Source organism: Arxiozyma heterogenica, assembly GCF_036370985.1.
Source record: "Arxiozyma heterogenica strain weizmannii chromosome Unknown scaffold_7, whole genome shotgun sequence".
Classification (NCBI taxonomy): domain Eukaryota; kingdom Fungi; phylum Ascomycota; class Saccharomycetes; order Saccharomycetales; family Saccharomycetaceae; genus Arxiozyma; species Arxiozyma heterogenica.
In genome coordinates, this window is record NW_027042660.1 from 245,397 (window position 1) to 270,857 (window position 25,461).

Genomic DNA, 25,461 nt, shown 5'->3' on the forward strand with positions numbered 1-25,461 from the left:
AGGAAAAACAAGATTATCCATTGTTACTCATTTCAAGATGTTATTTTAGTTTTGAATGTCCATATATATATATATATATCAACTACTTCAAATAATATTGAATAGATGCATGGACATGTCAACCTGCTATGTAATAGAATAATGTTTTACAGCTTAATGCCGTGACTCTATGTTAGATATAATTTCAAACATAGTTTGAAAATACAGTATAGATACTCTTTTTATAAAGGTAATTAATACCAGATAGTCGGTTCTTACAACTTTTGATTACGTGCCTCTTATAGTATACTAAACAATTATAGCAACCGAGAGTAATTTTCCTTCTATTACGTATTGTTGAAATCCAGGTATTACTTTTTTTTGAACGAATCACATTTTTAGCCGAAACGATTGCCAATCAGTCGTAAGTTACATGTATATCGGAAACTCGTCACTATTTAGATTCTTTTTTTGGTTCTCTTTTTCCTAACACTTCTGAAAATCTGGGGTAAATTCCTCAATTATTTATGTGGGGGGGAGACACCGAACGGAACGGAAAAACAGATAATACCATTTCGGAAAAACTTTTCTCAAGAAAATTTAAACATTTTTCCAAAAAAATTGGGCAAGTCTTTTTTTGTGCTTTCCGAAAATAGAAAACAACAACAATACTGCGGGAATATGGGGAAGTCTGGAAAAACTCTATAAAGTTTTTCCGTGAGATTTAACAGTCCTTAAATATTATTTTCCCCCATACAATTATTGTTTATTCCAACTAATTTTTCCGTTGATTTTATTGTTCTCTATTCCCATTTATTGTTTTTCCCTCCTGCTGCGTCACTTTCAAACTAAGATTATCGTTCTTTTCTTTTTTTCTTTTTTTATTTTATCAATCTATCTAAGATTGGATGTTTCTTTATATGCATAAATACATATATACATTTCTTTTGCTTTCACTCTCTTTCTCCCTCTCTTTATATATATATATATATCTAGAATATGGGTGAGTGAGGGGGGAGAGAGTAAAACAACATCAAATAAAAAATAATAGTTATATAAGTATTTTGTTGCTTCAGAGTGTTAAGATGTCAGAAAGTTGGACCTTATAAACTTTAATATATCTTGTTTAACTTCTTTTTTGTCTCTACTAAACTCTGTTAAGTATCCAATAATAAATTTAGATAAGCAATAAATTATTACTATGCCGAGAAAGGAATTACAGTTCCCAGAAGATAATGACCAACGTCCGTATAAATGTGAGGTGTGTTCTCGAGGGTTTCATAGACTGGAACATAAAAAGAGACATATGAGAACACATACTGGTGAAAAACCACATAAATGTCTTTTTCCGGGTTGTAGTAAAAATTTTAGTAGATCAGATGAATTGAAAAGACATTTGAAAACACATACAGGTTATTCAAATAAAAGAAATAACAACAGTACAGCAAGTATAAAAGGTTTCACAGGTAGCCATGAAAATATGATGGATCCTTATAATCAAAATCAAATGGTTAATCTTTATTCTATGGATTCAAATATGTCTTTTGTAGTCTCTCCGCAACCAGTGCCAGTGGTGATGCCTGTTCCTATTCCAATAAGCATACCATATCCTCAGCAACAGCAACAACAGCAACAACTATTACTACAACAGCAACAGCAACAGCAACAGCCAATCCAGTTTTCCCCACAAAACGTTATACCTCATGCAACATCCTATTCACCAATCCCTGTAACCAATCAAAATTATCCTCAATTATCAGCATCCGTTCAGAATTTATCGTCTTCACAATTCGTATCTCAACAATTAATGACTCAGCATAATATGGGTGTTAACTCTGGTTTGCCTATAACACAGTCCCAAGGTCAATTAAACACTTTTCCAAATCTATCAAGCTCATTGGATATGAGTGATCAGTCTTCTATTTTTTCAAATCAACCAAATATAATGCAACCAAATGCAAATTTTCTGGAACAATATGGTAAAAATTCAACAACATCTTTACTGTCGACCTCACCTTCTTCACTTAATGAGTCCACGATTGAATTACAGAGCAATAACGATATTTTACCAAGTGCATCCTCACCTAATAAACATTCTTTCAAGAAAACTTTTCAAAATGCTATAAGTTCATTACGAGTTATAATACATTCAAGACCAAGATCACCACCATCTTCTATAAATAAAATTATAAAACCATCCACACCCGCTGAATCCATCTTGTCTACCACAAGCAGTTTAGCTTCTTTGAACACATTACTTAAAAAAGAACAATTTATGCAAAGAGATACTCAGCTTTCTGGTAATTTTAATAACTATAATAATAATAATGGTAACGAAAATTGCAAACCTTTTTTTAGTCCATACGAACAAAAAAAAAGTTCAGAATCACCTAGAATAAGGAAACCTACTTTTTATATAGTTGATGATGACACAGATAAACAAAAAGATGATATTATAAAGTTACCAAAAAGTGGTGTTAATTCAGATTCACATAATACTATTCATTACGTTGATGACGAAAATGGAGACAAATTCAAGGTCAAATTACCACCAATGAGTAATATCCTTAAACAAATCGACATTTTTAATACAAATTCAGCCTAAAGCATTCCTTTTATTTGTATTTATTTGTATTTATTTGTATTTATTTTTACAGCATTTTATTCTGATACTTTCCTCATTTATGCATACACTTTATGATGATAGATTTTTCATTTTGAGACTTATATAGATATATCAAATAATTTTATATATTGCATTATATTTTATTAGTTTTAAAGACAGTTAATACATAATTATGTGACGATGACTACAAGTACATTTGGGTTTTAGTATATCAGATGTCTTTCTGAATATGTAGTGTATTTCATCTATTTGAAGTATTAAATTGCTTAAGTTACCCTCACGGATCAGAAATTATTGTAACGAGTCCTTCTTTCTTTTTTTTTTTTTTTATTATTGTTCTTTCGTTTTTACTTTTTCTTTTTTTTTTTCTAATAAAATTTTCTCTGAATATATCTCCCGAATAATAATTACAAGGTGATATATCTTAGAAGTGGGGCATAGTATAAGAAAGCTTTGATAGGGCAGAGGTAAAGTAAGTTGCTCTATTTGTTCTTCGTGAAGACTATCTATATCGGATACCAGAGTGTGTCTGTACTATACTTTGCAACATATTAAAACTTGATAGAAAGATGGAAGAATTGAATATTGATTTTAATTTACTCAAGAAAAGGGCTACTGCTTTGCATAAGGCATATCCTACATTCGATGATAATCCAAATTCTCTTTTATTCGTGATAGGTTCCTCTAATGCGGAAAATCCATATCAAAAAACTACAATTCTACATGATTGGATTATTGGGTATGAATTTCCTGCTACTTTAATTGCTTTTGTTCCGAATAAAATTGTTATTATCACCTCGGCAGCTAAAGCCAAACATTTGAATAAAGCAGTAACTGTTTTTAAAGAAGATACATCATCTAATATTGCACTTGAAATTTGGCAAAGAAATAATAAAGAACCTGAACATAATAAAACGCTATTTAAAAATGTTATTCATTTGTTAAAAAGTGCAGGTGATAAAATTGGTATACCTCAGAAGGATTCATTTCAAGGTAAGTTTATGAATGAGTGGAATCCATTATGGGAAGATGCAGTTAAAACTAATGATTTCAAGATCGTCGATATATCTTTAGGATTGTCTCGTATTTGGGAGGTGAAAGATGAAGCAGAACAAGCTTTGATTGCTGTGGCTTCAAAGGGGTCAGATAAATTCATTACTTTAATGTCTGATGAAATGGTTAGAGCAGTAGATGAAGAATTAAAAATTACAAATTCTAAATTGTCTGATAAAGTTGAAGCAAAAATTGATGATCTTAAATTTTTGAAAAAAATTAGTTCTGATTTGTCTAGCCTATGTCCTCCAGGTCATAAATTTAATATTGATTTAATTGATTGGAGTTATTCCCCCATTTTACAATCTGGTAAGAAGTTCGATTTAAGAGTATCAGCACGTTCAAATGATGATCAATTGTACGGAACTGGTTGTATATTAGCCTCATGTGGTATACGTTACAATAATTATTGTTCCAATGTAACTAGAACTTTCTTAATAGATCCATCAGAAGAAGTTGTCAGGAATTATGATTTCATGTTAGAGTTACAAAAAGAGATTTTACAAAATCATTTGAAAGTAGGGAAATCTCCCAAAGAAGCTTATGAATCTGTGGTTGAGTATATTCAGAAGAATAGATCGGACTTAGCATCTCACTTTACTAAAAATATTGGTTTCTTGATTGGTTTAGAATTCAGAGATTCTAATTTTGTTTTAAATAGTAAAAATGACTATAGAAAGATTCAACCGGGTGATTGCTTCAATATTTCTTTCGGTTTCAATAACTTGGTTGATTCAAAGACTAATGATACATATGCTCTTCAATTGGCTGATACAGTTCAATTGCCTTTAAGCGAGTCTGAAGAACCAAAGATTTTAACTACCTGTACTAAGGCAAGAAGTCAAATTTCTTTTTATTTTAATAACGAAGAAGAGGAGGAGAAAGTGACTCAAAAGAAGCCGGTCATTCCTGCCACTAATAGTCAGTTAAATTCAAAAATTTTAAGAACCAAGCTACGTGGTGAAAGTCGTGGTGAAAACGAAGATGCTCAGAAAGAGCAAATTCGTAAAGAAAATCAAAGGAAATTGCATGAAAAATTACAGAAAGACGGTTTGTTGAGATTTAGTACTGCAGATGCTGCTGGTAATGGTGATGAGCAACGTCAATATTTCAAGAAGTATGAATCATATGTCCGTGAGTCACAAATTCCAAATAATGTCCGCGATTTAAGAATTCATGTCGATTGGAAATCTCAAACTATCATTATACCTATATATGGTAGACCTGTTCCGTTCCATATCAATTCATATAAAAATGGATCAAAGAATGAAGAAGGTGAATATACATACTTACGTCTAAATTTCCATACACCTGGTGCTGCTGGGGGTATATCAAAAAAAGTTGTCGAGTTGCCATATGATGATGCGCCAGAAAATCAATTTTTACGTTCTATAACTCTAAGATCTAAGGCTGGTGATCGTATGAGTGAGGTTTTCAAACAAATCGTAGATTTGAAGAAGGAGTCTACTAGAAGAGAACAAGAACGTAAAGTCCTAGCAGATGTTGTTCAACAAGATAGATTAATTGAAAACCGTACTGGTAGAACAAAGAGATTAGATCAGATTTTTGTTAGACCAAGTCCCGACTCTAAGCGTGTTCCTTCAACTGTATTTATACATGAAAATGGTATTAGATATCAATCACCATTAAGAACTGATAGTAGAATTGATATTCTATTTTCCAATATTAAAAATCTTATTTTTCAATCATGTAAAGGTGAATTAATTGTTGTTATTCATATCCATTTGAAAAATCCAATATTAATGGGTAAAAAGAAGATTCAAGATGTTCAATTTTATCGCGAAGCTTCCGATATGGCTGTTGATGAAACTGGTACAGGTAGACGTGGGCAGGCTAAATTTAGAAGATACGGTGATGAAGATGAATTAGAACAAGAACAAGAAGAAAGAAGAAAGCGTGCAGCATTAGATAAAGAATTTAAATATTTTGCGGATGCTATTGCAGAAGCCTCTAAAGGTTTAGTCACAGTTGAAAGCACATTCAGAGATTTGGGTTTTCAAGGTGTTCCAAACAGATCTGCAGTCTTTTGTATGCCCACGACCGATTGTTTGGTTCAATTAATCGAACCACCTTTCTTGGTAGTTAATTTGGAAGAAATTGAAATTTGTATTTTGGAAAGAGTTCAATTTGGTTTGAAGAATTTTGATGTTGTGTTTGTGTATAAAGATTTTAATAAACCAGTCACACATATCAATACGGTTCCTATTGAATCATTAGATTTCTTAAAGCAATGGTTAACTGATATGGATATTCCTTACACTGTTTCTACTATCAATTTGAATTGGACAACTATTATGAAATCATTAACTGAGGATCCTCATCAATTCTTCTTAGATGGTGGTTGGAGTTTTTTGGCCACTGGTTCTGATGATGAAGGTTCTGATGAAAGTGAAGAAGAAGTGAGTGAATATGAAGCATCTGATGATGATCCTAGTGATGAAGAAAGTTCCATGTCTGAAGATGATTATTCAGATGAAGATATGAGTGATGATGGCAGTGAAGATTTTAGTGGGGAGGAAAGTGAAGAAGAAGGTGAAGATTGGGATGAATTGGAAAAAAAAGCAGCCAAAGCCGATAGAGTAAGTCATTTTAAGGATTGATTCCAGTAAACGTTATAATATTAAGGTAAAAGTATAAGAAGAATATACCCATATAAAACATTTATACGTTTGATATATTATACGTAGTCCTTTTGTATAAAATGTGTGTTGTAAAATTGTTTATATTTAATTTTACTACTGTTTATTAAGAAAGAAAACATAAAATAATATAAGTAAATTAATTATACACATACACCATAAAATACCAAGTATAGATATTGCTTGCTATATAAATAAAAAAAGAAGAGTCAGATCATTAATATAGATAGAAAAGTAATAAGCTTAAGTAATAAATAAACCCCCTCTGATTTAGTTATTATCTAATTTCGACTTAGTCATATTTAGGACCATGTAGATTGTGAATTCATGGCAGAATTCATTAACATTAATGGTTGACCATCTCTTGTTTCATTTTCGATAGTAGCACCAGCAGCTAATTTCTTTGAAAGATCTTGAATGGTGTCGTTTTGTTCCTTTTTAATGGAAATTTCAAATGGTTTAATATAGTCATCTAGATTATTTAACCAGGATAACTCTAAAACAAAATCGTAGCTAATCAAGTGATAGGCGGTATATAATAAGGCAACAAAGGCTTCATGATTGCCAGTATCAACAAAATATGTTAATAAATCCTCTACAACTTTAGAATCCTGGGAAATAGCTGCAGTTTCGATGGCATTTTTCCAAAGCTTGTCTTCTTTAAAAATATTTAAACTCTTGGACCATTTCTTGTTTCTACGATATAGTAATGCAGCAATTTCCCTGAAGAAGATTAAGTCGTGGGATTCAAGACGTGCAGCAAGACCTAATTGGTCAAACTTATCATAGGAATTAACAGCATCTTGTAAAGCTAGATAATCCTCTTCTTCGATCATCAAATCGTGATAAGCGGCATTTACAACAAAGTTGTTTTTGGGTAGAACGTTAATTAAGAATGGTTTGATCAAAGGTAAGTTGTCCGAATTGGTAAAAAGCTTAACAGTTCTTGGTATATCTAGTCTTGGGGTTAAAACAGATAACAAATCAATTAATAACGAAGGATGTTCTTTCACATAGAAATTAATGGCCTTGTAATAGAGTTCTAAGTTGGATACCTTTACAATAACTTCTTTAAAGTAATCATGGTCAAAGTTTCTTGCAGACTTTTCAATCATGGTCAAAGCAGCATTATCCCATTCATCATAATGAGCATATAAGAAAACAAGCTCTTGCCATAAATGGGCGTCTTCGACAGCTTTAATAACTTTTGGAATATTCAATCTAGACCAAAACAATTTTAAGTGTTCAAAGACTTTAGAAGTATGGTACTTGGCATATAAGATTGCTAATTCAGTAAACATACCCATATGAGCTCTCTCCAACCCTAACCCAGCTTCAAATAGAGATACTAATTCTTCAAAGTAACCGTTAGTTTCATATTTGGCAACAACTTCGTCGAGTTCTTCAGCATGTATAATTAAATTCAAACCACAAATTTGTGCTAATCTAAATTCTTTTTGTTCGATACAAGCATTGTTAACCAACTTCCATACTTTTATATTGGAGGCCTTTCTAGCGGTGTCAACAGCATTTTGGTAATCGTTCAAATATACTAAAGTAGAAGCTAATTTTGAGTAGTTGGAAATAGCGCTGAAACATAATTTGGCGGCCTTGTAATTTTTGCTTTCCAGAAGTTGATCTCCAACAACATCTAATTTAGCAACAGTAGAAGTAGATAACAGATTTTCAATTTCATGGAGCTTATCTAATCTTGCATAGCATAATATTAAAGAGTTATCAATCTTGGAATCCTTTATAGTTTTTCTGGCCATAGTTAAATATGGTATTAATTCTTCATATTTACCTGCATGCTCAGCAATCTCGATTACATTTTCGAAATTTGATGGGTCTTCCGCCTTGATGTAAGAATCAATTGCCTCTGGAATACGTAAACCATCTAATTGAGCAGAACCTAGTTGAGACCATAACTCTGGAGTATTGATCTTTTCAACGTAGTCTGCAGCTCTGTCCAGAGACATAATGTCTTCAACCAAGACTTTTAATGCTTTGCTGTATACTTCATGTTTATTATAAATTTCAAAAGCTTCTTCATTTAAACCATGTTCAATACATAATGGAGCGATTTCATCAGTATCATAGTTTTCAAGCTTTTCAATATATGTGGACACTTTAACCGGCTCGTATTTAATGGCAGATAACAATAATAAACCCTGAAGAGCAACATTATCATTGAATGGGGATGGTTCTAGGATGATCTTTTCTAATAATTCAATTAATTCTAATTTCAAACCATTGGACATAAAGGCTTGAACTGTAATTGAAACAGGCTCAGGATCTATTAATTCGGGAATACCAACTGAAATAACTGATTCAATCAGTTGACGTCTGTGAATGTTTTCACTATCAAGAACCTTGTTCCATAAGTTTAGATTGGAACGTTTCAATAAGTACCTGACTTGGTATTTATACATACTATTATCATTAGTGATACGAATTAAATCATCATCATTAGAACCTTTATCATATGCAATATATGCCAAGTATGGATCTCTTTTTTCACAGTAGTGGCCAACATCTAAAGTGTCATACTGATCATTTTCTTTTAAGAATTTTTCCGGTGAATTATTAGAGTCAATGTAAATTTTTGCTAATGCATTATAGATAGCTTTATCATGAGCACCTTGTTCAAGACTTTTTTCAAGGTAAGGTAATAATAATTTTAGTCTGTTTCTTTTTTCAACTTCTTCAGTTAATTCGCTGATAGGAACTTGGCCTAAGACAGAATTTAATAAATCTTGGATAAATTTTTCATCACAATCCATATCCAATAGAGCACCAACGACTTCTGCAGTCTTAGATGGGTTAACTTGTTGCACATAAGTTTCAATAAATTTTGAGTTTTGGGATTTGTAAAGGTGTAAGATCATTTCATGGACAAAACCGAAACGATCACAGACAATGACAAATGGTAATTGATCTTCTAAATTAGCATTCTTTAAAAAGTTTTTAACTCTTTCCGGATCAAAAACGTTATTGTTTCTAACAATTCTTTCAATTTCGTTGTATTGTTTAATCTTAGCGGCGGCTTCGATATATTTGTACACAACATCTTTATCATCAGTTAAGTTAACTAAAGAAGTTAAGTAATAGTACAGACCTTCGGTAGCCTTGTAATCTTCAAATAACTTGATTAAGGTAGAAGAACCAATTAAGTCAGAAAATTTAGTAGCAACTTGAACTACAATTTGTAAATTAGCTTGTAAATTGTTATCCATTAAAGCCTTTAAACATGTTAATGTTTGCTCCACATTCAATTTACCGAAAAAAGCAACTAACCAGTCAACAGGTAAGACATCTGTGTGAATAATACACCTCTTTAAATCAGATAAATCAGTATAGTTTTCTAAAGCCCTTTGATATAAACCAGCTTTTTCGGCTAAGGAAGCAATTGTTGGTTTATCATAGTGGGAGAAGATATTGTTGCCAAGGATAGCATCTGCGACCTGTGGTGCGTGCAACAAATTAACTTCAAGTACTTTTGTTTGTAAATGGCCTTCATCTGGTGTATCATTTTTTAAGGCGTCCAATAACAAGGAAGTACCTTGTTGAATAAAGTTTTGAGAGAAGAATAAATCGGCAATCTTTTCAATATCTAATTTAGAACCAACTTTAGGGTTTTGTAATAAAGAAATAGCAAATTCTGAGGCTCTGTCTGGGGATGATCTGATGATACTTGAAATCAAAACAAGGAAGTTTGGTTGGAAGTTAACTTTTTGACAATAAGGTAAAATTTTGTCAAATTGTTGTAGTTCGGCTAACGTAGTAACGACTTTAGCATGAGAATTAGCTCTCAGGTAACAAGCTAAGGCTAAAGTATTGTCAAACGGTTTAACAATGTCACCCAATTCTTCTGAGCATTCTAGTTTATCTTCCTTTAACCACTTTTCAAACAACTGTTTTCTATCTTGCTGTAGAACAGGTCTTGCTAATTCAATTGTTTCTTCTGCGTTCAATTTACCTTTATCTAATAAAGTTGAGAAATACACCAAGATTGGAGAAATAGCACCTGGGGCAGCTTGAATATTTTTCAATCTATTGATTGTATTACTATTTCTCAAGGAAGTGGAAGAAGCAGCAACTTTAGCAGCATTTTGGTAATCTCCGTTAGCCAATAATGTTTCAAATTGTTTGTTGAAAAGATCATCAGCACCAGGAAGACCACCTCTTTTGGCAACTGTTAGAGCTAAGGAAACATTAGATAATTTTTCTAAGATATAAGGAACAATTTGTTCTTTGGCGACTTCCACAGCAAGTACTTGACCTTTTTTATTGATACAAGCGATACCGTTCTTGTTGCGATAAGATGTTGAAGTGAAGACAGATTCCGCAGTAATTCTATTGACAAAAAGATTAGTACCTGTCTCCAATTCGTAAAGATGAATGAACCCGTATTTTGTTAAGATGTAAATAATACCATATTTCTCAGAGACTTGAACAGCGATAGGGAAATCATTTGTGGCATCTGGTGGGAAAAAGATATCGGTACTTTTCTTAGAGTATTGAACAGGTAAGTTGGCATCATGGTCAATTTCAATGATTCTTAATTCACCATTCCCAGTGTTAACATTTCTATTACCTGTAACAAAGACTTGAACCATTTGAGATCCATTTCCTTCCAAAAGGATATTAGTAAAAGTAGCCACATGACCATCAATAACTTGAGAAATATTACGGTTTTTTGAGTATAGCTGGATTTTACCAGCAATCCTACCATTTTCTTGCATTATACCAACAAGTGCAAACCAATCTAACTTGTTGTTGGCGATGATATTGATAATTTGGGTATTATTTAGAGCAGCATTTCTTTGAGTTAAAAGGGCTGGTTTGCCATTTACATTACCATCAAAAACATTTAAAGTATAGATATTTCTAGCAGATACCAAACCTAAAACATCATTACTCAACCATTTCCAAAATATAACAGGTTCATCCAGGGTGAATGACTTCAACTTGGTCTTGGTCTCTAAATTAAAGATTTGGACTATTGTACCGTTAGCTCTAACAGAGATAACCATTTGCTCTGGATGCATGATTGCAGAGTCACCACCCATATTTTTTCTAATGATTTCATTATTTTTAGCTAGATTAACGATAGCAACTGAATTTGTTGAGCCATCAGCAGAAGATTCTCTTACAGTGACAAAATGGTCACTTTCGAAAGTTGTTGATCTAAAATCTAAAAACTGTGGATTAATACCAATAGAAGTTAAATCAACTAATTCAGTGAAATCAATTGGAAGATCAGCCATGATTGTATTTTTGTTTTTGCTTATATGGGTATAGAATTAGAAAATAAAAAACAAAAATATTAGAAAAAAAAAAAGGTAAGTATCTCTTCTTCAGATTATGAATAAATGTTGAGTATTGTGATAACAGAATAAACGAAAACAATTACTTTAAACTTGAATGAAGCCAGAATTTAATTGTATGAAATAAGAAGTATTGAAGTTTAGAGGGGAGATTTGAGAGGCAGTCAATATTCTTATTTAACTTTATTATATCCGGTGAGGCTTTCTTGTTCTTGTCTCTTCTTCCAAATAGTAATAGGAAATCAAATAAAATAAATCAATATTACCTGTAACGTTATTTGATAACCCAACTGGAAATAACGAAAAAAGTTCAATAAAATAAGTGTTAAAAGTGAGGGAACAAATGAAAGATAGAAATGTTTTTGAGAAAAAATAAAAATAAAAATAGATTAGATCAGTTTTATATTGTGATGGTTAGTTAGCGTTTTGTATATAAGAAAAAAGTGTTAATTGAAGTAGGTTAATGTCAAAAGTGACTAACAAGGGAGTATATGAGAATTTGAATGTTCTTCACAAAATAGGTTTGTATTTTTTTTTTTTTTTTCATTTACTTTTCTGTTTGGTTCTTTCCTTTAATCGAACAATTTCCTTTTCCTTTCCTTTTTTTGATGAATATTGGACGATCTATGTTTCTGCCTCCCTACAAGAAAAACAAAAAACAAAAAAAAAAATATTAATGTAAATTACGATTTCAATTGCGGAATTTTTGTGTACTGGGAAATATTGTCTGCGTTATATTTGTTTTTCATTCTTTTACGGAATACTTTTTTAGGGCTATTGCAGTAATTTTCTCTGTTTTAACAACGAGTTGAGAGAAAAACATTAGGTGTTAGGTGAGACAAAGGGACAAATTAGTGTGCTGAGAACATAGAAAGTAGTGTATTAGGGCGCCAAACTTACTTACTAGCTCGGTGTGTATCATAAAAATAAAATATTTTGGTGTTAATAATATGACTTGTAACGTGTGAAGAAGGATCTTGTTTTCACTTTTATTCTTTGGGGGTATTTAGCCTAATATATTTTTTTAATAAATAAAGTCTATAAAAACATTAGGGTAAATTATATATTGAAGCGTACAGATTATAATCACTATTTACGAAAACAGGGTTTTTTGTTGCAAGAAACAGAAGATATTAATAAAAATTATATTTTTTTTTTTTCTTTTTTGAACTTTTCTTAATAACTTTAAACTATCAAGCATGGTATGTTGGAGAAAAAGTCGTTTCCTAACGTAAAAGGCTTTGTTTCGGAATTAACATTTCCGCTATGTCTTTTTTTTTTTCTTTTTTTAGGTAAATTCAGCATTTTTCTTTCTTTACTTTTGAAATTACTAGAGGAGGTTTTTTTTTATTCTAGTTATTATAAGTTCTTTGGTGTTAATAATTAAGTCTACTGAGCATTTAGTGAAACCGACTCTACACTCTACTTCAGGTTTTAGTAGAAGGTTAGCTTTATGGAACAGTGAAAATACTTTGGGCAGAGAATAAGAAAGTTGTGCTGTCCGCCTAAGACGATTTTGTTTTTATTTTTTCTTTTTGTTTTTTTTTTTTTTTTTTTTTTTTTTGTTGATAAAATTGACATATAGCCCTGGATAATAAAATCTAGGGTTGAGCATTTGAATTTTCGGTTTTTTTCTCAAGAATCTAGTTGTGGCCCTAATTTCATTCTATATAAATTTTTCCTTAGGGTAAGAAATTTTTATAATGTAAAAAGAGGGCTTTAAGGAAAAATTTTGATTAACACCGGCAAATCTTTACATTGGAAAAAGGGGATTGAAGTTTTCTTTTGTTAGTGATGTCTCATTGCTTGGAGTCTCTTTTGTGTTTTAGTTATTGTGCCGTCCTTTGACACAATATGGCAATAATATATATTACTTACAGAAATAAAATAATAACAATAATAATAATAATAATAACAACGATGATGATGATACTGGTGTTGATATTGATCATGATTGAAATGAGCATGACAATAAATAATAATAATAATAATAAATATTGTTATTACTATTAAATATTTGGCTGACCTTCTTTTCTCCGTCTATGCTCTTCTCCATTGTCATACTTGAATATGACTCCAACAAGCAATTGTTAAAAGAACAATCAGCAGAAATATCCAAAGAACAATGTTATTGTGGCAAAACAATAAAAACACCTTTGTTATATTATTCCATGATTACGCTACTTTTGTTAAATGCTTCGTTTTCTGTTTGTTTTCTGTTTGTTTTTTTGTGTAACTATCAATTGGCAGTAATATATTAATTATAATTATTTGTGGAATTAGGGGTTTGTTAATATGTATAGAAGCAGTTCAAAAATTAAGTATAAAAAGCAAACTGTTGTATTACATTCTGAAGTAGACTTTTTAAATATTATGATTCACGAATAAATAAAAGTTTGTCCTGTAATATTCAAATTATTTCTACCCTATTTCTACTTACTTATTTCAATTCTTTTTTAATTGAAATAAGAAATTAAATTAGAAAATAAGAAATAAATAAAAATTGTAAAGTGTGTTATCAAAAAAAATAACAGACTTGATTGGAAATTATGACAAAAGTAACTTCTGTCAAATCTAGTGATTCTGTATTTAATCCCAAAAAATTTATTGAAAATGAAAGAACTCGGTCTGCTTTAAAGGTCGAGGAGATTAACTGTTTTTTGGAATCTAACCCAGATGATCAAAAGATAACTCATGAATTACTGGAACAAATTATCACTGATCCAATCCTTAAATGTGATTCATATTATTATGATAAGGAAAAAAATCAAGAAAGAGAAATAACTGCCAGAAAAATTAAACGTCTTTCCTTATACATGGAAAATGATATTAAGTTAATGCAAAAGAACCAAGTGAAAAGAGAAAAAATTGATATTATTAAAAATTTGCAACTAAACCCAAAGTCAAAATTTTTGGTTAATAAAGATTTAAACATTTTTGACAAAAGATTGTCTTTGATTGGAATGATAGATCCACAATTGTCCACGAGAGTTGGCGTTCACTTGGGTTTATTTGGTAATTGTATTAAGGGTAATGGAACTGATTCACAAATTAGGTACTGGTTACAAGAACGTGGTGCAATCTTTTTAAAGCAAGTATATGGCTGTTTTGCTATGACAGAATTAGGGCATGGATCCAACGTTGCAGCGTTAGAAACAACAGCAACTTATGATTTAGATTCTGACACATTTCAGATTAACACACCATCACTAACTGCTACAAAATGGTGGATCGGTGGTGCTGCACATTCTGCTACGCATGCTGTGGTTTATGCTAGATTGATTGTTAAAGAAAAAGATTATGGTGTTAAGACATTTATTGTCCCATTGAGAGATAATTCGAATTTTCAATTATTACCAGGTATTATCGTTGGAGATATTGGTAAAAAGATGGGAAGAGATGGGATTGATAATGGTTGGATCCAGTTTAAAAATGTTTTAATACCAAGAGAATATTTGTTATCCAGGTTTGTTAAAGTTATCCCTAATCAAGAAAGTACTGATGTCTCTGTAAAAATACAACCACAATTAGATCAAGTGTCTGGTTACAGTGCTTTATTAAGTGGTAGAGTGAACATGGTGATGGATTCATTCAGATTTGGTTCTAAATTTGTAACTATTGCAACAAGATATGCAGTGGGAAGACAACAATTCGTTCAAGTGAACGAAGTTGGGAGAATAGAGACACAATCTAGTAAAAAGAAAGAACAGCATGGACATAATATTGCTAACGTTAGTAATAATAAAGAGACACAGTTAATTGATTACTCATTACATCAATACAGAGTGTTACTACAGTTGGCTATTGTATATTTAATATCTCCTGCAGCACATGATCTGATGAGTAGTTATTACAATACTTTAAATGAACTGTATGAAATCTCTTCGCCAAAATCAGATAAACAACAGGCAGATACTACTGACAAAAATGCCTTTTCAACAGTCAGCTCCAAATTAAAAAATCTTTTTATTTCCTCTGCAAGTTTGAAAGCTACAAATACTTGGCTAATTTCCAATTTAATTGATGAATTAAGACAATGTTGTGGTGGGCATGGTTATTCTCAATATAATGCATTTGGCAAAGGTTATAATGATTGGGTAGTCCAATGTACATGGGAGGGTGATAATAATATTTTATCATTAACATCAGCAAAATCAATATTAAAGAAATTTGTGGACTCTGCCACAAAGGGAAAGTTTGATGAAGGTTTGGATTCTGACGATTTTGATTATTTGGACCCTGATTTTATCAGAAAAGTATATACTCATGATATTTCAGCTACTTTAGAAGATACAGATGACAATACTAATGAAAGTTTAGAAACATATATTGAAATTTGGAAAATTGCTTTAATTCAATTGCTTATTCATATCGGTAAGACAATTCAGAAGACTAAAGATTTTGATCAAACTACGATATTACTAGTAACGGTATCCAAATTCCACGCTATTCATTATATGTTAAAAACGTTTTACACGAAGTTAAAGCATGATGAGATATCTCATATTACTGATCAGCATTCCAAAGATTCACTCTGGAACATTTTCAAACTATTTTCTGTTTACTTTATTAATAAATATTCCGGGCAATTTCAACAGTTTAAAATTCTAAAGCCTAGCCAAATATCATCTTTAATCCAGCCTAAATTAGTTAAGCTATTAAAGGAGATTAGAACTGATTGTATCAAATTAACAGATGCATTCGAATTGCCTGATGCTGTATTGAATTCGCCAATAGGATACTTTGATGGGGATATATACCATAATTATTTTAACACAGTAACTGCTAATAATCCACCAGAAAGTGATGATCCAGGTAAACCACCCTACCATAATGTTCTGACCTCCATGCTTTCGAGGGATTACGAATATGATTCAAGATTAGGTGGTTCTTTAAATAAAGATATCTTAGAGAAGTTAGGTAAATAATACACATTGTTACATGCAGATTGAACTTCTTTTGATACTAGTTTTTTTTTACCGATTGTTGTTATTATTTTAACAGATCCATTCTTATACGTTTTCTTATATGAATGGTCTTCTCCTCATGTATTTCTTCACAAATTTTTATTAACATTCAACAGAATCTATTAGCATTATTTTTTACTTCAAAAGTATATAATTATTAGTATTATCTATTCATATTAATATTTAATTTCAACAAAACTAATCATTAATTATGATTAGAATTATAATATTCAGTTAGTTTTCAGTCAATTCTGAACCAAATACTAATGCATCCTATTTCTAGAAAATCAGTATTTGGTGAAATTTCAATAATTTTGTATGTATTCTCTGTCTCTCTTCTATTGTTGAGACACGGCATTTGTGAGCTATATTATTCGATATGTTGGTTGCATTAAAATAATTCTTAATGTTTACCTATTGTATTTCTTTGATGTTGAATATACTTTTATGTGATTTGTTTGTAATCATCAGAGTGTGAATGTGAAAATTTGAGATTTTCTGAAACAAAAAAACAAGAAAAGAAAAGAAAAGAAAAAACACAAAACACAAATACAAATACAAAAAGCAGCTGAATATAAACACCAATTAGTATACCATCTTACAATTGGTGTCTAATATAAGAATATATCTACACTTTCTGATATATATTTTATCAAAACTAATTAGGCTCACAATAATTTTCTTTTTATAGACAGTTTTTTAGTTACTTGTTTATCTAAAATTTGTTTGATTGTAAAATAATTGCAAGTTTAAAGAACGAGGCATATCATATTTATACGTATCCTTCATTCTTATTTCCTCGTATTTTTTATAAATAGAAACAATTAACGCCATGTCTAATTTAACTAAAAGAAAAATGAATAAGTTTGTTATTGAAGAAGGTGAAAATAACGATGGTCTTCATGTTGACATCACGCCTGTATTAAGTAGAAAGGCGTCTAGTATTTTCAGTATTGACACTACTCCATTAGCACCTCCTAATGAAAGTGATATTGCTAAATTTACAAGTGACGATTATCATTTTAGTATGATTAGAAATTTACATATGGCAGATTTTATAACAATGTTAAATGGTTTTTCCGGATTTTACTCCATTGTAAGTTGTTTAAGATTTACATTAACTAGTAAACCACATTATATGCAAAGAGCTTATTTTTTTATATTTTTAGGTATGTGTTTTGATTTCCTTGATGGTCGTGTTGCACGTTTAAGAAATAGATCATCTTTGATGGGTCAAGAACTTGACTCTTTAGCAGATTTAATATCATTTGGTGTGGCACCAGCTGCTACTGCTTTTGCTATTGGTTTTCAAACTACATTAGATGTTTTTGTATTATCTTTTTTCGTGTTATGTGGTATTGCTAGATTGGCTAGGTTTAATGTCACAGTCAGCTATTTGCCAAAGGATAAAACAGGTAAATCAAAGTATTTTGAGGGGTTCCCGATGCCAACCACATTATTACTTGTCTTTTTCATGGCTATCTTAGTTTCAAAAGACTATGTTTTTGATAAAATTCCTTTGGGTATTGTTAGAGAAGGTAAATACTTTGAGTTTCATCCATTGATTTTACTATTTTTTGTTCATGGATGTGGTATGATATCAAAATCTTTAAAAATCCCTAAATTGTAATCTGACTATACATATATTGAATAAAATGACTATAACAATTTAAGTATTACATATCTTTTAATTCTATAGAATAGGAGATACGAATGTTTAGTATTACGTCTATGTAAATAAATTATCAAATAAATAAGTTTTGTACATTTTTTTTAGATATGTCTACATGATTACCATAAGGTAAATTAATAATACAATTATCATTGTCGCCTTATACTTCTTTCAATTATCAATAAAAGAAAAACTAAGATTATTTTCTTATTAATATTATTATATTTTAAAATTATTCAAAGATACTTAATTGATGAAGGAAACATGACTAATTTGTATTGGTTTCTAACAGCTTGACAAAACATCCAAAAAAAACCACTAATATTGATTTTATATGTCATGAAGTGAAGATAAAAGATGTCAGAAACACACAATACTAAAAATATATATAGTAAATACGTTAATAAAATATGAGTTAGTAGTATTAGACATAAATATACTTTTATACAAGAAAATTAGGTAGTGTTTTAATTATGTCTAAATGGTTTTATTGGTGAAATCGAATGTTCTATAATAAATTGATAGACCAATTAGATTTTAGTAAATATAAATTGATAATAGAATTCGGAAAATGTATTGTCTTTTTATCAGTGAGTGTAAATAAGACATATTAATAAATTAGTGCTGTTCGTAGAAGAGATATATCAGATATAAAAAGATATAAAGTCAACAATTTTTTCATATCATACCTTTTTCCTTGTGTATCTTTTACATATTATCGTCTATATATTATATATACAGAAATGATCGAAGAATTTTAACATAAATTGGTACACCATAAATATATAGTATAATATTGGAAATGTTTATTATATATTCAATTATCATAGGTGCTTATTCCTAATATTTATTCTTAGTGTCTTTTCATTGAGTCTAGACTTAATATTTTTTATTATGTAATAATAAAAAAAGATTATCAAGGAGGTGGTTTTTTGATTCCAGATACAAAATAGGAATAATCATAAAAATATTTAATACAAAGGAAAGAATTTTCTACTAAATATGAAAAAAATGTAGAGTTGTTGTATGTAAATGGATGAATCATATCAATTAGTATAAATATAAACACCCTTACGTAAGCTCTTGTTGAGAATGAGCGCCTTTATTCATTGGATATATAGTAAACATTCTCAATATTATATTAAACAGATTTAGTATACAAAATTATAATAAAGTTCTTCACTTTCTTTCTTTATATACAACATAGAAATAATAATATAGAAAGATTGTAAATAAGATAAAAATAATGTATGAAGAAATCCTTGGCTTTATATATGTTAATATTCAGCCATTTTCCTCTACGAACAGTAAGATATTTAATAAATAAACTCAACAACTTTTGGTGACCTCTCAACAATTATTACTCAACAATTTATCGTTTAGTGTCTGCTAAAATCTTATTGTTCTATCTATTTTATCATAAAACATTCTATTTCAACATACCACCCATAGATCAATTCAATTTTAGTAGATCCAATTCTCAGTTAGCTTGGCAAAAATTTTAACACTCAAAGGTTTTGTAAGAATATCAGCAACGTTTTGACTTGTGTTAATATAATTCACTGATATATTATCATTTTCAATTTCTTCAGCAATGCGTAAAACCTTAGTACCATAAAATTTATTCTTGATTTTTGATATGTCTCTTACTTTGATTTGATGGAGACTAGTTTGACTGTCAGTTAATATTGAACACCTGACCTCCTTGTCTGATATAGCCTGAATTAGAACATTTAAATTTCTTAATCTTGGAATTGCTTCACAAATTGAATAAATTTCACTTTCGGTAGAAGAGGTGCATGTAATTGTTGACTTAGATGACCTAGCACCAATCAAATTTCCATTTAGATAATACATATTTCCAAATTGTGATTTCATATCGTGTTGATTTGCAAAAGCAGCATCAGTTACAGCAGTTAAATAGTTAATGTTGGAGTTGGACGTCTTGTGCCATATGAGCCGTTTGTTCCTTGTTGACCAAATAAACTGAATTAGTTGTTTGGTTAGACTCATGACTTGTTTTGATGGATATAGAGTATGTCTAGCTAGCGTGTTGACATAATATAATATATCATATCTGTACTTGTAACCGACATATGAAGCTAAACCGATTGCTTTTTGTAGCCATTTCACCTTATTCTTGTACTCCTGCTCAGTCGGATAAAATTCCCTTTCTCTTATAATTTCATTAGGTGTTCCTGGGACTTTTCTACTTTTGTTAAGGTCTACACGTAGATTCGGTAGTTTTTCTTCTAAAGATTTAGCCATACCCATTTTCATGGATAATCCTTTAATATATTCTATTTCCAGACCGAGAACATCATATTGATTAATCTTTTGAGCACCGTCATTGACAACTTTGGTTTCGAACTGTGATTGGAGTTGAGAAATAAGGTCATTTATTAGTTGACGATTATTAGTTAATAATACCATATCATCGACAAAAAGACATAATATCACGATTGAATCATTGATTTTTTTATAAAATACACAAGGCCATCCTGGTACAAAATTCATATGACAACTATTAATAATAAAATTGGTTATCTTCTTATACCAGTTTGCACCAGACTGTTTCAAACCGTAAAGTGATTTCTTTAGTCTATGTACTGTATTTCGTAATCCTAAATGGGGTGGAGAACGAATGTACAGTTCTTCTTCCAATGGAGCATACAAGTAAGCAGATGATATATCTAATTGTATAATATCATAGTTGTTTTGTAAAGCTATTGATAGACAGGACATTAGAGCGTAATGGTGAACAGTGTTTGACATCAGATCTGGTTGATAAGTCGAAGCTTTTTGTTGGTCTCCCCTAGCAACTAACCTGCATTTGTGATGACCATCTCGCTTGACACTAAAAATAAACATAGAGTTAATAATTTTGGATTTGTCTACTTCTGTAGCTTCAATAGTTTTTACCGACCAGGTACCCATTTTCGTCAGCTGAGATATCTCTTTATCATATGCTTCTTGGAATTTTTCTTTTTCAATTGGATCCCTATTGTGTGTGATTGCTTGAAAATATTGTAATGGACCATGCTGGTTGTTCTCTTCACTGCTGACCTGGTTTATGGTGTGGCGTGTAGCAGCAATGTAATTTACTGCATATGTTTTTGTAGTTTTCCTACGTTTACCAATACGTGCCTTAGTTCTTTCGTCCCTGTCTCGCTTCTGCCGTTCTTTGGCATCGACAGGTTCAGGCGTTTCTACATTGGTGTTCTTTTGACGATTACCAGATCTTGTACCACCCAAGGTACTATTGTCAACGTAGAAATTATCAGTAGGAATGGGGGTGAGTTTTGATGAACGATTACTAGATGGTGGTGTAGATGAAGATGTAGATGAAGATGTAGTATCAGTAGAGACAGCAGTGGGCAGTGGTGATGATTCATCAGAAGTAGGATGAGATGAAGGTTCAACAAGAGTTAAGGGTAGTTGATTAGGATCATTGATGTCGATGGGAGTGATTAGTTCCTCTAAATCAGAAGAGGTGGGATGAGTAGTGTGGTTGTTAGATGGATTTGAATTGGAAGTAGTATTGGTGGTGATATTCAAATCAGCATCAGCATCATTTTGAATTAAAATTTTATCTTTAAAGAGTGGATCTTTGTTAACGAGGGAAGATGATTTGGGTGATGAGGATAGAGTAGATAAAACTGTATCTTTATGATTATCAGAAGGTGTGGCTTCAATTTCGTCCTTTGAAGATGTAGTATGTTCAAATTTTGATATAAAAGTTGTGATGAGATCGTCGAATATAGAATCATCATATTCTTCATTTTCATGAATATCAACGTCATGTTTAATTGGAACAAAATTGGATGAGGATACCACCCTACGTTTAGTTGGGAGGTAAAATAAATAGCCATAAGATTCAGCATCTGGTATTAGAGCAAAACCTTTTTCACCTCTGACATGTAATTTGGAGGCAGTTTTATTGAGGTTAATAATGACCGGTTGACCGAATGGTAGCAGTGACTTGGTATCAAGTCCTAGTAAACCGACTTTAGACCGAGGTGAATCCCTCATAGAATTGTTATATATGGAATTACGGATTATAGTTGCATATTGCACAGCGTAATACCATAGGTGGTGTGGGAGTTTTGCACTATTCATAATAGTACGACAATCATTTAATAATGTTAAATTTAATCGTTCCGCAACACCGTGAGCTTGGGAATCACCTGCGTCGGTATAAACAATTTGAATACCGTTTTCAGAAAGAAACGTTTTTACTGCAGAGTTGGTGTACTCTGTTCCCCGGTCAAACTGGAATTTTAATATGGGGGTTTTGAATTGTCGCTCAATAGTCGCAATAAAGGACTTGAGGACATGTAGGATCGTTGCATCATCTTTCCTTTTTAGTAAATAAGTCCACTTAAACTTAGATGCCTCATCAGTGAACGATATAAACCATTCAGGTTTTGTAGCCACAGTTACTGGTCCAAACAGGTCAGAATGAATATATTGAAATGGTTTGAACACCTGCTGGTATTGCAGACGTGAACCAACAATATGTGGTCTCTTCCTGCTTTTTCCTTTGAGACAGTCCTGACACTGAAAATTGTTAAGGTTAGACCAATCAATTTCGTCTATAGATAGATTATTGAAGGTTTTATTTTTGATGGATGTATAGATTGACTGAACATTGACGTGACCTAAAATGCGATGAATCATGTCTAAAGGAAATTTAGTTTTTAACGCATTTACAGATTTACGAGTTGCAGTAGATGGAAATACAATATGATGATTGGATAACCAATGTAAACCATTTGAGGAGTCAATGTTTGCTGCAACATCACCATTAGCATCTTCAATGGTGTTGAGACGCTCGTTTAAAAACAGATGGTGAGAACGGAGATCACTAGTAGATAAAATGGTGTGATCAATTGTGGGTGTGTAAAAGGCATGAATTTTTATTTGGCTGCCATTTAATGTTTTTAGAATTAAATCACCCTCTTGATCGTATGGGATATCCGTGTTGGAGCATGAGGTTATTTGAACAGATTCAGGATGAGAGTCACGAAGATTGTGCAACATCTCTTTATGTTTTACAAGGGTAACCGTAGCACCGGAATCTAGCATCATATAATATGCAGGATTTAGTGAAGTTGAAATAGGCCTAAGTAAGGTTGGATCGACTGGGTTATTTTGTTGAGGAATAGAGGTGCTATTTGAATGGGTTTTAACTTGGCTAACCTTTTTAGAACGAGCTTTGGTAGATTTGGCTTTTGGCTTAACTGTTGAAGGAACTGTAGTATTTTTGGTGTTCAACACAGTAGATGTGTTGTTTGCTCGTTTATTCACTGATGGATTTGTTGGATACTGTTTTTTTGAAGAAGATGGAGGATTAGGGGAAAAATGTGGATCGGAAATTTGTGAAGCTTGATGGTAGTATTGATATTCTCTCTTGATAGAAGAGAAAATGTCGTTTATAGTATATGGGGTATCACTCTTAAAAAAGTGTTTAGAAATGGATTCGTAAGTACCTGTTAACGTATCAAGAATTGTTTGTTTTAGCAGGTACTCGTGGGTTTGAAGATCCGTGGGGTTCAATTGATCAATTAAGTTATGGAGATAACTTGTAAATTGAAATGCTGGGTAGCCACCATTATATTTTAAAGATCTAATAGTGTTGATAATGGTATTGACATTACTGCGTTCAATGTCGTATGTCATGGCCTGACGAATAACATCATAGGGATGCATTTGCTTGTGAAAGCATTCTTGAACCCAATCGGGATAACTGCTCTGAGGAACAAGGGTGAAAAATAAATTAATTAAACCTTGAGATTCTTCTGGCGTTGGATCTCTTACAGTACGATCGTGTGAATCAGGAACCAAATCTTTTAGACCAGAAGCAATCAAATGTTTTATTAAGGAATGAACCCAGGAGTTAAATAGACCAACACTAGAGCAGTAAAATAAAGTAGTTGGAATGTATGGGTTGTTATATGTACATGAATGGTTAGGTGAACCTGGAAACATTGGTTGGATTGGATTGATGGGAGAATAATATCCCGGTAGTTGACCATAATAAGGAAATGGCATATAAGCGAAACCAGTTGGTTGTTGGTAACCGTTTATTGGAATATGATGGTCATATGATGGACCATTAGTACCAGAATCAGGATAGGATGACTTTCCAGCCTGAGAAGGATTGTTCGGCGTGGAAGAACCGTATGGAGCAGATTGCTGATCTGGAGAAGCATTGTTTCCAGATTCCCTAGAAGATGGGTCAACATCTGTTGTAGCATTTAAATTATGTTCCAACTGAGGGTTGGATGGGATGTTGGATGCAGTGGAAGCGTCTTGACTGGTATTTATGTTAAAAGCTTTAATACCAGCGCCCGTGGAGGGATTTACAGCACTAGGATCACTAGTGTGTCCAGACAGAAAGCTACCATGTTGAGAATGAGCGCCTTTATTCATTGGATATATAGTAAACATTCTCAATATTATATTAAACAGATTTAGTATACAAAATTATAATAAAGTTCTTCACTTTCTTTCTTTATATACAACATAGAAATAATAATATAGAAAGATTGTAAATAAGATAAAAATAATGTATGAAGAAATCCTTGGCTTTATATATGTTAATATTCAGCCATTTTCCTCTACGAACAGTAAGATATTTAATAAATAAACTCAACAACTTTTGGTGACCTCTCAACAATTATTACTCAACAATTTATCGTTTAGTGTCTGCTAAAATCTTATTGTTCTATCTATTTTATCATAAAACATTCTATTTCAACAGCTCTATATATTACTATTTAATAACCCTGATATTGTAGTATTACTTCTTCTTGTTGTTTTTTTTTGTATGATATTAAGAGTTACTTCTTAATATCATTACTAAGATGTATTTAAATAAGATGATTACCCCTAGCCTATCTCTCAATAATTAAAGGCCTCTTGACAAGATCTGATATAATTATCGCTCCCTGGAAATCCTCCAATCAGAGTCAATACCTTATACAAGCCACTGCGCACATGGCTGTACCAATCCTTCACCCAGACACTCAGGTGTTACCCTTGGAATTGCGTATCTACTGGATTTCCAGTTACGCTCCTTACAAAAAAAAGCTGGTTTTTCATAATTGTAGGAAGTTCTAATTGGAAATCCTGAAATATGTAGTCTGCAAGTAACACTGAATGTCAAGGC

At 31.5% G+C, this 25,461-nt stretch overlaps 6 protein-coding genes across 6 annotated transcripts; 4 read left to right on the top strand and 2 right to left on the bottom strand.

Annotated features, from left to right (window-relative positions):
• Nucleotides 1-1,180: 1,180 nt before the first annotated feature.
• On the top strand, nt 1,181-2,584 carry MIG2 (Mig2p; the record flags this gene model as incomplete). Its single annotated transcript, XM_064861258.1, has 1 exon — nt 1,181-2,584. One exon carries the CDS (start codon nt 1,181-1,183, stop codon nt 2,582-2,584), a length of 1,404 nt encoding a protein of 467 aa, XP_064716935.1.
• A 590-nt stretch (nt 2,585-3,174) lies between these two features.
• Nucleotides 3,175-6,279, top strand: SPT16 (chromatin-remodeling protein SPT16; the record flags this gene model as incomplete). The annotated part of the gene is made up of 1 exon (XM_064861259.1): nt 3,175-6,279. The coding sequence occupies one exon, from the start codon at nt 3,175-3,177 to the stop codon at nt 6,277-6,279; it is 3,105 nt and encodes a 1,034-aa protein (XP_064716936.1).
• Nucleotides 6,280-6,620: 341 nt separating this feature from the next.
• CHC1 (clathrin heavy chain) lies at nt 6,621-11,588 on the bottom strand (the record flags this gene model as incomplete). Its single annotated transcript, XM_064861260.1, has 1 exon — nt 6,621-11,588. The coding sequence occupies one exon, from the start codon at nt 11,586-11,588 to the stop codon at nt 6,621-6,623; it is 4,968 nt and encodes a 1,655-aa protein (XP_064716937.1).
• Nucleotides 11,589-14,197: 2,609 nt separating this feature from the next.
• Nucleotides 14,198-16,576, top strand: POX1 (acyl-CoA oxidase; the record flags this gene model as incomplete). Its single annotated transcript, XM_064861261.1, has 1 exon — nt 14,198-16,576. The coding sequence occupies one exon, from the start codon at nt 14,198-14,200 to the stop codon at nt 16,574-16,576; it is 2,379 nt and encodes a 792-aa protein (XP_064716938.1).
• An 871-nt stretch (nt 16,577-17,447) lies between these two features.
• Nucleotides 17,448-18,245, top strand: CHO1 (CDP-diacylglycerol-serine O-phosphatidyltransferase; the record flags this gene model as incomplete). The annotated part of the gene is made up of 1 exon (XM_064861262.1): nt 17,448-18,245. One exon carries the CDS (start codon nt 17,448-17,450, stop codon nt 18,243-18,245), a length of 798 nt encoding a protein of 265 aa, XP_064716939.1.
• A 1,506-nt stretch (nt 18,246-19,751) lies between these two features.
• On the bottom strand, nt 19,752-24,740 carry PWA37_004789 (uncharacterized protein; the record flags this gene model as incomplete). The annotated part of the gene is made up of 1 exon (XM_064861263.1): nt 19,752-24,740. One exon carries the CDS (start codon nt 24,738-24,740, stop codon nt 19,752-19,754), a length of 4,989 nt encoding a protein of 1,662 aa, XP_064716940.1.
• Nucleotides 24,741-25,461: the final 721 nt, after the last annotated feature.